The following is a 14507-nucleotide window of genomic DNA, read 5'->3' as shown; positions in this document are numbered from 1 at the left end:
TGATATAAGCAATTTCCACGTGATGATACTCATAGAGCTTGATTTATGATTTAAGGCAATATTCATTATTACAGGTAATAGGCCGACGAAGAAGAAAATCTGGTGACCAGTCACACTCCAGCACAAGTTCGATACCACAAAGAGTCGACGACGACTGGGGCGAGGAGTACTGGCCGCCGCCGCCACCACCCGCACAGTGCGAATCGCTCGCCTCCCCAACTTCCGACGCCGAAATCGACCCCCGACGTGTTCAAGACCTTGCATGTGGAACATACGTAATACGAAAAGGCAAAAATAGAAAGCAACTACCGAGTTTTAACAAGAACTCCAACAGTAAACCGGCAAATCCAAACTTACTCCAAAACCAAAGCCTTAACCGAAGTCTGGATACCGACAAATCGATGGACGGTTCTAGTTTATCCATCAGTGGCTCGGGATCGGTTGGCTCCTACAACTCCAGACCAAGCTCAGACTTGAGCTTGCCGCAGTCTAGATACAGCGTCGATCTGAATTCAAGATTAAGTCGGGAACTAAACACACCAAATTCAAGATACAGTATAGATCTCTGCTACCCGAATTCTAGGCTGAGCAAAGAAATGACATCACCAAAATCTAGACTAAGTTTGGACCTCAATAATGGCCAAGACAGATACAATAATTCAGAGTATTACGGTCACAGCCCTAAAAGTAGAAAAATACCCACTGAAAGAAATTCACATTCTTCTAAAAGTAACATTGTCCAAAACAAGTTATCACCGCAAAACAGATTTACCGATTTCAAAAAATATTCTTCTACTTTTGATAATTTGCAGTCACTAATAAAAGAAGGCAAAGTTGAAGAAACGCCCCAAACAGAGTGCAATGAAACTGTCAACGAACTATCGACAGTTCCCCCTAACATGGTGCGAGTGGTGTCGCTGCCGAGCTTGGGCGAGGGTGAGAGCACGAGCACGAGCGCGAGCCGGCAGGCGCTCATCACCACTGTCGAGGAGGAGGAGGACCCGGAGAGCGGCGAGCCCGGCTCCAGCGGGGACACTTCGCCCCTCAGAAAAATCGAAAACAACATTAGTGCTATACTAAGTCAAGGTCGGGACCAAAACCATTTTACACCATATATACCTAAAGACTGGAATATCCATAAGGATGAATACTGTGATGAAGTATCTAAAGATATATTAGAAAACAATTTCCGTTATAGTTCTAAAGAGAGACAGAAAAGGCACGACATTCAAAAATCATCGAGTCATAACGAAATACAAAATCAGCGATCGATAGATCGCCGTGACCGATCGTCAGGTAGGAGGTCGAATAGTATGCATAAGTCCACTAGTGCCAAGGATGTGCCGGTTAGCTTGATACGTCAGCCGTCATCGTCAGATTCGGCCGTGTCGAGTGGTGGAGATTTCCCGTTGAACGTGCAAATAGTAGAGCACTCGTATCGACATTACCCTCCTCCGCCGTCACCGGGTGCGGTTCACGAGCTAGGCCCGCTGCCGCAGACTCCGGAATCGCAAAAGTTCCCTCCCTTGCCGCCTTCCCCCGTACAAGAAGTCGAAGATGAATATACTGAAATAGTTCAACCTTCGGAAAAGCGGCATGTAAAGAAAGCAGACACATTACCCACACCTACCATGGAGTCGAGAAGAAGGTAATTTAATGTCGAATATTTAATTTTCAACCTACATGAATTATTCATCCGTAAAGTTGTCTTACTTAACAGTAATGGAATGTGTTCTAGGCCGTCAGAACCCCCAGCAGTGCCGCCGCACCGCGAAACGACAAATAGTCTGAAAACACGTTCAATGGAAGCTGGCTACAATAAGAATAGAAGAAGTAGCAATTTCAAAAGTGGCTCTACGGATAGAAGAACATTGCCTACAGGTATAATCTCTGTTCTCTCTTGTTTTTAGAGTTTTATATCGAAAGTACCTAACCAACGACATCCTATCACTTAGCTTGCCCTGCCTGCCTTTAGGTACCTCTATCTGGCTATCTGTCTGGCTTTAGTGTGACTGGTCTGGAATATTATCCGCAACAATTAAAAAAACAAAAGAGGGGTTTCTATGCAAGAAACATGTTTTTACGGTGATACAACACCCTTCTCGTACGGGTTCGATTCGCATATTTGGCCCATTTTGTGACTTTTTTCATTTATACAAGGTGTTAATTAAATAACTGAAAACCTCAGACACCTCAAAAATATTTTTAAATTTAACTTAGTTGATTGCATTTATTTTTGAATACCTTCATTATTTTAAAAGATATTCGTGTGTTTTGCTAAGTCAGTAATTCTACTTCATTTCTAACTTCTACTGCTCTACACTCTCCACTCATGATTTGTATTTGTCAGTTGCACTTTGACATTTTCAGAAGAAAATCACAGTGACAGCAAACCGGCCAGTTTTAAATGATCGAAATAGTATGCAACCTCGCTAAAATATTTCATCGGCGCCTGTTGCAGTCGTTACTTTTAGACTGAGCAAATAAAAAAGGGATTTAAAAACACAATCACAACCTAATTTTAAACATAGTGTAATCGATTCTACTCTCGATTCTGAGCAAACTACTTTCTGGTTTTCAGTTATTTCATTGACAACTTGTATATATATCGGCGGCCGATCGTAAAATCTGCCAGATCACGAAATTACTTATACTATAGAACTTCTTAGCAAGTGTGTGCAGGTTTCTCATACTACAGGGCACAAGCTGCCTTTCAGAATGAGAATTATGAGAAGGCTTGGGCTGTTGTTACCACGCGGGCCCTGTGCCTATTAGGAACTTCAGATATAATAATGAATTTATTCTCAAGTGTGTGCAGGTTTCCTCGCTATGTTTTCAATGTAATTTTGCACTTATTCTGAAAATCTCAAGAGGTGTCAGCGCGGGCTTGATCCCACGCCCTCTCTTTGAGACCATAGTCGAACTATTACTTAGGCTACATACATTAACGGTGAGCGATACCAATTTTTTGTAATCGTATTTATTTAGACTTTCCGAAGACACTCACTAACCAAGAATCAAAAGTTATTGTTTTATGGAAGACAAAGTCCATTGTACCCTCTTACGGACAAAGAAAGGTCAAGAGAGTTTATTTTCATAAGCCCTCCATATCGCATTTGTATTGTATGTAATTGCGTTCATTGTAAAACTGGCATGCAAGTCTACAATTCTATACACGTGCACGACGCCACGTATGCTAAGCAATCACTGGCTTATCTATCACCATTTTTATACCTACACAAGGTTTGTTAACCCTTTAACGACATTGTAAACGAAACAGTTGCTAATAATCGATAGTTTCTCCTTAATTAAAAAAATATTGTGCAGTGTAATTCTGATGCCATTACGCATTCTATTTATACTTACTAAGCCGCAAGCCCCTCATACGAAAACAAAATTGTATGCACATTACCCAAACCAGACACATCACCCATATGATTAAGGAGACATGATCTCAAAATTGTATAAAAACTTATTGTCAGTTCATCATTTGACGGACCAGCGATGAATAGTATGACTGTTGTCACCAAAGAGGTTGTCACCTATGAAATTTACGTATGAGACCTACGTTTTTGGCATACGCGCTTACCTACATGGGCTCTAGATTAATAGCCGAACGCCCATGTACGCGCTCATTCCTGCATCGTCGCTTGAAACAAAAAAATCAGCAGCAAGAAAAAGCGGTTTCAGACTAGCGTTTTTTTCTGCGCGTATACCTGCGGTCGTTTCGGCATACAGGCGCTTCAAAAAACGAGACTATATGTAATATTATTAATGTGATGACTTTATCAGACATGGGAGCCAGCGGCGCCCGGCGCCGGACACTGCAGCGGCAGAACCGGGACGCGGTCCGCGGGCCGCTCCAGACCTCGGCCAGTCTGCCGGAGACGCCGGTGTTCGCCCGCGGCTGCGACGTGCCCCGCACCCCGCCCAGGAACTCCATTGGACCGCCTAGGAACAATACTATGAATTCCATACAGTCCATAGGTACCTACTTTAGTACATTAAACCTTATTATCATCATCATATCAACCATAGGATATGTTCTGTTCTGTCTGATATAGGCCTCCCCCGTACACTCGCCGTATGTATTGAAGTTATGTTAATTGGAACTAAAATAATGCAACGACCAAACCATTTTTCCGCAAGTGAACGAGTAGACCTAAAAATGATACATGGCGTTTCCGGGCCGCAAGCCATACCAATGCCTTAACTGACTAGACGGATGCCGTTGTATACCAACAAGGTATACCACTTATCAAATGTCCGATCAATTTGTGTATTTGACAAAGATCTAGGATGAAGTTATCGAATGCCAATTTCTAACGAGCCGTCTTTGTTAAGCATATTTAAAACTACCCTACTAAATAAATTAAAAGTAAATAAAATATAAAGAAAAAAAGTTACTACTACCTACTAAATTGACTGTTAAAAAACACTGTTAAAATTAAAACTATTATTGAGTAAAAAAGTGAATGTTGCTGCATAAAAACCACGTAAGTATCTACTCCAATAACCTGGTTTCAGCTTTCGGAAACCAATGGTATTCCACCCATGAGATTATGTCTACAGTCATGAGATTATTGACTTATAATTATGTCATTAATTTAGGACCCATTGCATACCTAGTTCCAGAGCATAGTTAATCGTTAATGAACCGTTGCAGAACAAAGAAGATATCTTATGTCAAGCAATTTGAATCAATCACGTCGCACTTTTAAAGTTGGAGCATCAAAAATCGTGCAAGTTGCATTACAATGAGATGAGCGGCCGAAAAGTAGACTTTGAAGTGATCAAGCAAGCACCGCGACATAATGCAATGAGGGCTATCGTTTTTTGTCTCACTAGATGGCGCACTGTTGCGTGAGGTTTTTAAGTATGGCTTTCAAAGTCTGTTATTACGGGCGTGAAAACAAAGTTTAGATTAAAATCATATTTAATACAACTTAAAACCGTACCATAAAAATATTGAGCATGCCACAGTGTTGCATAGTCCCCGTTTTGTTTGGAAAAAAGGGAGGACAAAGGTTTCCGAAAGACAAAACTGTCTCAAAACACAGACATTCATTGCCCCGGAACGCATATTTGCCATAATTAATTTCAGATATTACAAAATATTCACAAAATTTTTCTAATTAAAAATAAACCCGCGTAGCTCACTCAAAAACTATGTGATTTGACATTTCGGAAACCGCACGCTACACTAGCGCCTCTAGTGGCGAATTCATTCGCGATAGCCCTCATTGCACGATTTTCTTGCAGCTCTAAACTGGGCTTAAGATCACCGACAATCTGCTCAAAATGTACAGACATTTGAGACAAAGCTCTCTAACCCTCATTCGCTCGTTAATTTGTCGAGCAGGGAGCAGCGCCACGCTGGGAGGCTACGGGCGCGGCTCGATCATGGGCCCTGCGGTCAGCACCGGCGCGGACCTGCTCCGGCTCGGCGGGCCTCCGCGGGGATGGTACCCTCGCCAAAGACACCGGTAAGCTTGCCAACTCTATGCATTAGTCCCATTTTGTGATGGAGATTCACACAAAAATTAACTTCCAAGTAAGATTAACTATATATACCTACTTATCGAATACAGCCGATAACACAATTCCTGATATCCACTGCTTTTAGTTTCTTGGCTCACGATTGTTTTCAATGCAATTATTTCCCTATTATCTCAAATCAAAGTAGGCTGTAATATTTTCTTCAAGACGTTTGACCGGTCGCAATTTTTTTTCACCCTAGCGCCTACGCCCAACGTTTTAAATATAATACTTAGTAATCTTTACTATCCTTACCCTTACTAATATAAAAAAAATGCAAAAGCAATCTGTCTGTCTGATATTATGTCTGTTTGATATTAGTTGCACAGACCAGTGCTGACATGCCTGACGAGGATAAACTGGGGATCTCGTTTAGGAATCAGTTTTAACAACGCAGGAAACTTGCAAATATGTTTACCCACTAAAAAATACCTGACAAGACTGGATTATTCGTAGTAGTACCTTTATTAGTACAAAAAGGAGAATTTTTAGTAAGTAAGTGTAAAAAGAAAGGAACCAAAGTAACTATTACGAATAATCCACAAGAGTATAGTTTGCTATTAATAAGGCTTTCACAACCACTGCCATAACCTAACCCAAGTCTGCTTGACGGCAGGCCGGCTTCAATCGAGCACTTGGACAGACTAACTGCCTCGTCGAAGGCGTCAGCGGAGCACCCCGTCCCGTGGGATGGCACGGGCGCCCGCAAGCCTCTCACCTTGCCCCCCAATCTGACGCCCAAGTTCTTCCAGAAGTCCCCCAGAGAGGCTCTCCGTAGGGTTACCAGCTTATTAATACGAAAAGGTAAGTTTCTTTTAACTAAGTAGGTACGCAGTGGGTAAGGGTGTCGTCAGAAACCATTTCATTGCTAGAGCTATGATTAGTTATTTACTGTTCTCTTCGTATTTACGAATTTATGTATTTACAAGTGTTTTTATATGGCTTTCACAAGAGAGTCTTGACTTTAATTATTAGTAAATTTACCTACTATCGTTATCGATCATAATTATGTGTCTGCCCAACTACGAGTATATTGTCCTCCTTGGCCTTGGGCCAGCCAACCAAATGCATAATCGCCGCAGAAGTTTTATATTTTTTTTATTTAAAACGAATTATAAGTAAGTGACCAAATTTTTGGTTAAATCCTTCATATTTAAAACCTACAAATAGACATGAATTCGGCAATTTTGGTTGTAACCCTTTTAAGGGTACAATTTCTAAAATCGCTGAATTACCTACTGTTTGTTTTATTTCTAATTAAGACCCTTTAAAAAAAGTTTCAACGTTCTAGCTTCAAAAATGACGGACTTACATACAAACTATGAACCCTTATTTGACCCCTTTAGAGGTTGAATTTCGAAAAATTCCTTTCGTAGTGGATCTCTATGACCTTCAAGAAATATGTCTGCCAAATTTCAGGCTTCTGGCTCCAGTAGTTTCGGCTGGGCGATGATGAATCAGTCAGGACAAACAATTTTATAAAAGTAATAGAAAATAGAATAGATAATGCACGCATGTTACTTACTTACTATTTGTTATAAAATTCAGTTCAATTGCGTAACAGAAGAGCAGTTTTAAAAAAGTACTTTTATCATAGGTAAAGATAACCTGCGTACTGAAGAATGTTAATGACCCCCCTTAACCATTCACATACTTACATTATCTAACTTCTTAAAGTATTTGTGGGCGCTATCAAGGTCTTTTGTAACACATTGTATACTACGAGTACCTATATCGTGTACGAGTGTAGACTCTGGCCAGCAAAAGTTGTCCACGCATTTTTTACGAAACTTTAATCTGATATCATTTTTGAGACTGTCAAAATTGTCATATTGTCATTCTAGCCCGGCTTAAAAAATTTGATACATCGTCTATTAGAAATAAATAAATTATTTTTTGTTGATTTCAATCTCCTACCATCCTCAAAATGCAAAATGTTAAAATAAGATTTTGTTAGAATTAAAATGTTAGAAGATATATTCAATGCCAATCTGGTCAAAAGGGTCCAAAAATGTATGCGTCTGGACTTAACGAATGAGTTCCTACATTTTATATTTTACTTTCTTCCTAATTATTAATAACTCCCCTGACGAACATATTTCGAAGGCATTTATTGAAAGTATTATATTCACCTATTCTCACGCTTATTTTTTTTGCCTTTTAAATATACTGTCCGATACTATCGCACGATGTCCGATAGTAGGTATACGAATTTTTTATAAGCTAAAAATAGTAGTATAACAAGATATAAATCGGTTATCGACACAGTTATTAAACTTTTTACCAAAACGGTATAACGAATGTACTTCAATGTGCACAATTATTATTTAACAATATTTTAATGTCTCCAGTTTCAAGACTTACCTTTTTGTTAAAACTAAAATGTGTCCGATACTATACTAAAGTATCTTCCCCTAATTTGTACCTACGATTGACTCAACGCGCGAGTCCAACTCGCACGTGGTCCGTTTATTCTATGTTAAGATACCCCATTCCGTTCACGTTAAGCGGTGACTAAACGTCGGCAGACCACATGGGTCGACTCGACAGGCCTGTCTTAGGCGTCGTAATCAAAGTCAAAGTCAAAATATCTTTATTCAATTTAGGCTATAACAAGCACTTATGAATGTCAAAAAAAATCTACCACCGGTTCGGAAAAACCTCTGTTGAGAAGAATCCGGTAAGAAACTCAACGAGGTAGGTATATTTTTTAAAAATGATAAAAAAATTGTCAGAGCATTTATTATTTTTAGGCTGCAAAGAAAAATTTAAGCACCCAACTAATTGTTTTAATTATTTCCGAAATTACAGCGCACCTGCAGTTATTTACTTAATCAGAATATTTAGAGGATAATAATGATACGAATAGGTACCTAGGTATGTACCTAAGTTCTAAAACTAGACGAATTGTGAAATTCAACCAATTTAAGTATCTGCTAATGTGTGCCAAAAAACTCACACCGGGTTGAACTTAGTCATAAAAACATTTTAATTACCTAATGCTGCAATTAAATGGTAACGGTGCCGTGGTCTATGGCCACCTCATGAATAAATAAATGATGCACCTGAACTAGCTTAGAATAATGAAGATTTAATTTCTAGACAAATTCTAGACAGTTAAATAAATTTCCACCGACGAACACGGAAATTTTAATCCCACCCGAAATTTTGTGAAGTGGCATTGGATTTAGGTAAATTACTAAAGAACGGCGGTGGATGCAAGCCGCTGCCAACCGAAGCGACTGGAGGTTTATAGGGGAAGCCTATGTCCAACAGTGGACGTCCTACGGATGAGATGATGATAATGATGATGAAATTTAGTGGATTACCTACTAGTTGGCACAGATCGTAAAATCAATCTTGTTTGTAGACTGGGTAATACTATCCAGATCATGGAATTTGATTCGCCGCCAAAAAACAGATGAATGTTTTAAACCACAGGCGGGTTTCTTTTTCTATAAATATGTAAATCCTTGAATGAGTAATTTCAATAGCGCCCATGGTAATTCATTGTCGCCCCCATCTACAAAGTTTATTCGATCCGTCACATGCCACATAGTCACATACCAAAGTGTGTTCTACTGAATTGGCATTGTTCACTTTTTGTTACTACTCTTATTTATCTTATTTTCTTAAAATATAGATAATTTCAAGATACTAATTTGAATATCTTGGCATAAAATGGCATAGTTACATTTTTTGAAAATATCAGATACGACGTCTCGTAAACTACACATGACAGCTGAAACGGCCAGGTAAAATAATATTTTAAAAAAATGAGCTAGTTGTCAATGTCAATAGATGCTTACTGTCCGTGTCACATTCAATCTGGTATTGTTTTGAGAAAGAGTAGAGATAAAATGCCTATATTGAATAACTACTTCTCTGCGAATTTTATACAAACTATGATACAATTTTATTTTAACTCATTAATTGCCACAGAAAATAGGAGATGACTACACAGATAAGAACTAAAAACTTTAGCTTTACTACCAAGCCTCATGACATATTAATAAAAATAACATTAAAAATTACCTGCAGTAAATTTAGTAGTTAACGCGATTTTCAGAAACTATTTATATATTTTTTATATTTGGAACAGTTAAGCTACGACGTCTTTCTGTAAACATACATTTTAACGAACTGAACGATCTTTCTACTTCGGTAGTTGTATTACTCGTAATAGGCGCGAGTATACCTAGTGCACCAGCATACATATTCGCGTGACATTACATTGCCTGACAGTCTGTAGTGAATAGAGAAATTTGATTCACAGATGGATTAAAATTTTATGTACTTAGATTAAATTTTTGCTTTTACTTAATTAGAAATACTCGTAACTACTTTGTAGGAATCGTCGAATTATATGAGACAAAACAAAAACTTTAAATATTTATTAATAAAAATATTAATTATATACCTACTTATGTGTATTTCTTAGACTAAGAATCAAATTAAGTCTACGTCAATACTTAATTCACAGCAACCAAGCTGCAACTTCAATTTTAGAATAGCAGTGCGGATTCAGAAAAGTTTGAAATGCATGCAAATAAAATAAACCCTTTTTCTTGCTCTAATCTAACTTTTTTTAGTCCTCGCTCCCAACAACAGATGGCGCTATCAGTATCAAAGTGAGATAACGCCGCGTTGTTTAGTCACAATCAATGAAGTCATCAAGGTAGGTTAATACGTTATCAAATATCTACCTACGATTCCCAATGCGTTTTTTATGATGAATAATATGTTTCCAATGTATATTACTTTTGAATAATGTTTATTTTAGGTACTATCTCTGTTTGGTACCTTTCTTTGATCTCAAAGGCAAATCATAATCATAGGTAAATCATATTCCAATTCGGCCATGTCTGACGTAGATACTTTAAAAAGTCTAGAATTCGACACGACCTATAATCATATCACATATCAATTATATTACCACCCACCTTCTAACTTAGATTAAACAAACTTTCAGATTGTTCTTAGAGCAAAGTTAGATTCCTGTTATTATTCCAATCTAAATAAACCGACCCGTCCAAACACTAACAATAAGGCGTTAACAATCGCCCGCGAGGACCTAAAAAGTTCAGCTGCACAATAGTGAATAGCGCACAATGGCGATTCAGTTACCTGCATCAATTATGTGCATAGCAGACATGGCGCGGTGCAGTGATTCACTGTCGCCCGTTCGACTCCTTGCAGTGACTCATGCGAGGGTGATAGGTCCCACGCTATCTTAACCGAGTTTGTGATTAAATTAGTTAATATAAACACCTAACTAAAGATGTCATTTAGTCAGTCACTCAATGATCTCAAAGCTATATGCAGCTTTCATGTGAAATCTGATACTTTATTTTTATAATTGATACCCACACAAATCTGTAGATTCTCTAAAGTTCAACGACGATAAAATGATAGGTAGATGTAAATTGTGATTATTTTCACAAAACAACGGACTTTTCGACAATCACCTAGTTCAGACTCCAGTCTCTCGCAAAGGATTCTTCATGTTTGAAACTTGGGTAAACAAACTTTTGTGAAAATGTATATAATGTGGTCCTTTGTGAGTTGATAAAAAAATACATTTTTATTATATTATAATGTAACCTAACCTGGGTAATTAATTAATTAACAACCCCAGGTTGTATTTTTAACCTCTGACGCAAAAAGAGGGGTTCTATGAGTTTGACGCCAATGTTTGTCCGTGGCATCGTAGTTCTCAAACGGATGGACCAATTTCGATGCGTTTTGAAGCGAAAGCGAGTTTCCTTGCGGTGTTTCTTAGGTATGTTTGATAAAAAAACCGATTTGCCCGTTTTTGATATACTAGTATTGAACCTTGAAATAAAAATGTCGAGGGTTTTCAAGTTTTCTAAGTTAGTCATTGGTTTTTCACCTACCTACGTTATACTAGTACTATCTTTTCTAAGTTGGTTAGTGATTCGCCACCTACGCCATACTAGCGCTATCTTTTCCTATTTTAAATAACTAGAGTTTACCCGCGGCTTCGCACGCGTACACTATTCGATCTGGTAGTTACAATTGAAATTCCGGGATTTTACAAAATTCCTGTGGGAAATCCCAAAATTTATATTGAGATGTTGTATTAAGAACAACTATAGAATATTGGAATAAAAGTAGCCTAGTATTATTTTTAGACATCCAGCTACGAGTATCTACATACCAAATTTCATGACTAAGCCCAGCGTCATCTGGCGCGCGGCAATGAATGGGTAGAGCTTTACAGACTGCATGCAATGCAGGATAATGAATAGATTTCTTTTTCCCTGAATGGCAACACTGGCATAGATAATAGATCGCTCGTTTTTGGCTTGAAGTTCGAACTTGTGATTTTATTTTGCTTAATATACAAAATGTACACACCCAACCCAATATCATATTTTCTCAAGTTTTTCGCGAATCCCAAATTCAAAGAATCGAATTGCTTTAAAATTCCAGAGAAATAATGCGTTATTTGGGAGAAATTTATAACATCGTATACTTTGATGGGAATCTCGATCACCCGGAGCTCCAATCGAACGCAAATATTGAAACGTTAGAAAGTATCTGTCTGAACTATGCTGTGTAATGAATGGTCTGGTAGAACCGGTCGCAGCCAACGATGGCAACCGGTCAGGCCAGCAGGCCAAGAGCGGCGCCCGTCAGCGCTGCGCCCTACATAAGACCGGCCGTTTAGTATTTATCCTACGTGTCAGTCAAGAGAAAATAATATAAACGTTCACGTTCTTGAGTTTCGTTGCGAAGATCTCTTACACGGCTCCGACAAAGCCTACTTCCACTATTTATGTTGCAAAAACTTTATAAATGCTCGAAGCAAGAGGAACCCTTTTTCTTTCGAGAATTTGAAAGAACAATGGAGAAGAAAAGGCGATAAAAAACACATATTTTTGGTCGTCCACCTTCCATATTTACAGCTGCAGCGAAAATTCTTCGGAACGTTGCCAGTTACGCTGAACTATATTTAGAAAGTTTCTTTCGAAGGTATTTTGAACGTTGTAACTCTCCACGAGCTATTTTGAATTTTCCACTTGTTTGCATTTACGACCTGCGATAAACTTGCGATTTGCAACATTACACTTAATCATTGGCATTATTAGAAAGTCATACATAATGCAGGCGCGTTCGCTTCATTTCATCGCTGTAGTTTATATCGATACCGCGCTGATAACGTAATCTTGTATCTGCTATCATGGTATCAGTATTGATAACGTGTACAATCAACGAACTTTACATCTTAATCATCGTTATCTTGACCGGCAACATTTTGTTGTCGATTAAAGGAGCGGGGAGGCGCTCTAGGTGCAAGGAAAAAGGAAATAATATACTTACATTGCAGAATCGTCTGTAGAGAACACACATTTGGCCCTTTTTATCTCTAGTATTTAAAAGATTTCTATTTTGTAGAACGTTAAGCACCTACCCTTTCGGTTCCGCGAGCCTTTTGGACTTGTACTAAGTATTACTTATTCTGTGCTTTTGGTTCGGACAGTCATTCGAACGAATTGCTTCCAAATGAATGATCTCAGGTTAGAGGCTATCAAATAGCGATGATTTTCGCCGGGACCTGTACCTACATCTTTGTTCGAAACGTGTTTGGAGCCTTTTTGATTTTTTTTATTTGGTTTCCTTGTGGCATTGTCATTCGCGTCAGTTCATTGTGAACGGGCCGCGACATGCATGCAAATGGTGATACATCCGTCGCCGACGGTATCTATGTCTGCCTACGTCCGGCTTGGACGACAGTGTACTTTTAAAACACCTTTTTTTTAAAGATCCTCAAAACACATACATTTATCTATCAGTAATTAGATGTATTAATAATAATGCACCGGATAAATCATTAGTTTAGTTATATTAATCAATAAATCCTTGATTGGTATTTTCTTTTGATCGATACGCACAGTCAGCAGCAGAAGTAGATGAGCAGTTGTGTTCAAAATGATCTAAACACTCTCTTATCACCTTGGCAGTACAGTCTGTGTGTGTAAATAGATAATTTCGAGAACCGTAACCGCTCATCCACCTCTGCTGCTGACTGTACTAAAATGACCTCTTTTGTGTACTTACCTCGCAATAAGGCACACCTTTAAAAAAAATTGCCAGGGTGGATCCACATTGTGTAATTTTAGCGAACCTATCGTATTTCCGTCGCCATAGCACCGATGAGTATAACGATCGGTAGTTTGGACATGATAATGCGATCGTGCAACTCGCTGTAGGTATATAATTTAAGAAAAAGCGTCCAAACAATAACGATCATGGTACGTACACGTCAGTGCTAAGCAACAAGTATAAATATGCTAAAATGATACAAAATGTGGACCCACTGCGACTCATTTTAATAGTGGAAGGAGATATTTTAGGTACGATGATATGATAAGACTAAGTAATAAAAAATATCACGAGTATCAGCATTACCTATGCAGTTGGCCCCAGTACACAAAATACAGGACGTGGTAGGTACCTACCCAACTTTTAAAATGATACAATACAATATTTAATTTAAGCTATGAAAGGTAACGACGAGAAATATGTCTATATTCTCGTACATACCTACGGCGATATTAAAAATAAGTTTCAATATGGATGTTTAAAACAAGTGTCCTAAAGAAACATCATAAACCTTTTATAGACTCGAATGTGCCGCCAACCATCCGCGATGCGGACCATATGGTCACAATGTACAGTTGTTTAAATAACAGTTTTGTGCCAAGTGAGCAAATAAGATATTCAGCTGAAATAAAGCAGAATATCTTAATGTTTTTGTATTTTTGCGTTCTATTCCTTCGACGACTTATTCACATGGATACCTAAGTGCTTGATTTTTTGGTCTGGAGCAGGGTTTTTATTGGTAAAATGGCCTTATTTATATTTCATGGCCATTTTGAACTGTCACGGCGGCTATTTCATAATCATAAGTAAAAACTCAGTATCTTTCGTGTTTTATCAAT

The 14507-nt window shown here is 38.3% G+C and overlaps 1 protein-coding gene across 5 annotated transcripts in view; it reads left to right on the top strand.

The window, feature by feature from the left end:
- LOC141426705 (uncharacterized) overlaps nt 1-14507 on the top strand; it is a 173109-nt gene that overhangs the window by 137365 nt on the left and 21237 nt on the right. For all 5 annotated transcript variants that reach the window (XM_074085825.1, XM_074085827.1, XM_074085824.1 and 2 more), the window contains 5 exons: nt 75-1648; nt 1739-1881; nt 3793-3987; nt 5363-5486; nt 6155-6342. In XM_074085825.1, the coding sequence (XP_073941926.1) occupies nt 75-1648; nt 1739-1881; nt 3793-3987; nt 5363-5486; nt 6155-6342 (2224 nt within the window). The remainder of the gene's footprint in view (nt 1-74; nt 1649-1738; nt 1882-3792; nt 3988-5362; nt 5487-6154; nt 6343-14507) is intronic.

The sequence above is a fragment of the Choristoneura fumiferana genome, chromosome 3 (assembly GCF_025370935.1).
Source record: "Choristoneura fumiferana chromosome 3, NRCan_CFum_1, whole genome shotgun sequence".
In the NCBI taxonomy this organism is placed as follows: Eukaryota; Metazoa; Arthropoda; class Insecta; order Lepidoptera; family Tortricidae; genus Choristoneura; species Choristoneura fumiferana.
The sequence above is the reverse complement of the archived record's forward strand: the minus strand, read 5'-3'. Positions and strand labels throughout refer to the sequence as shown.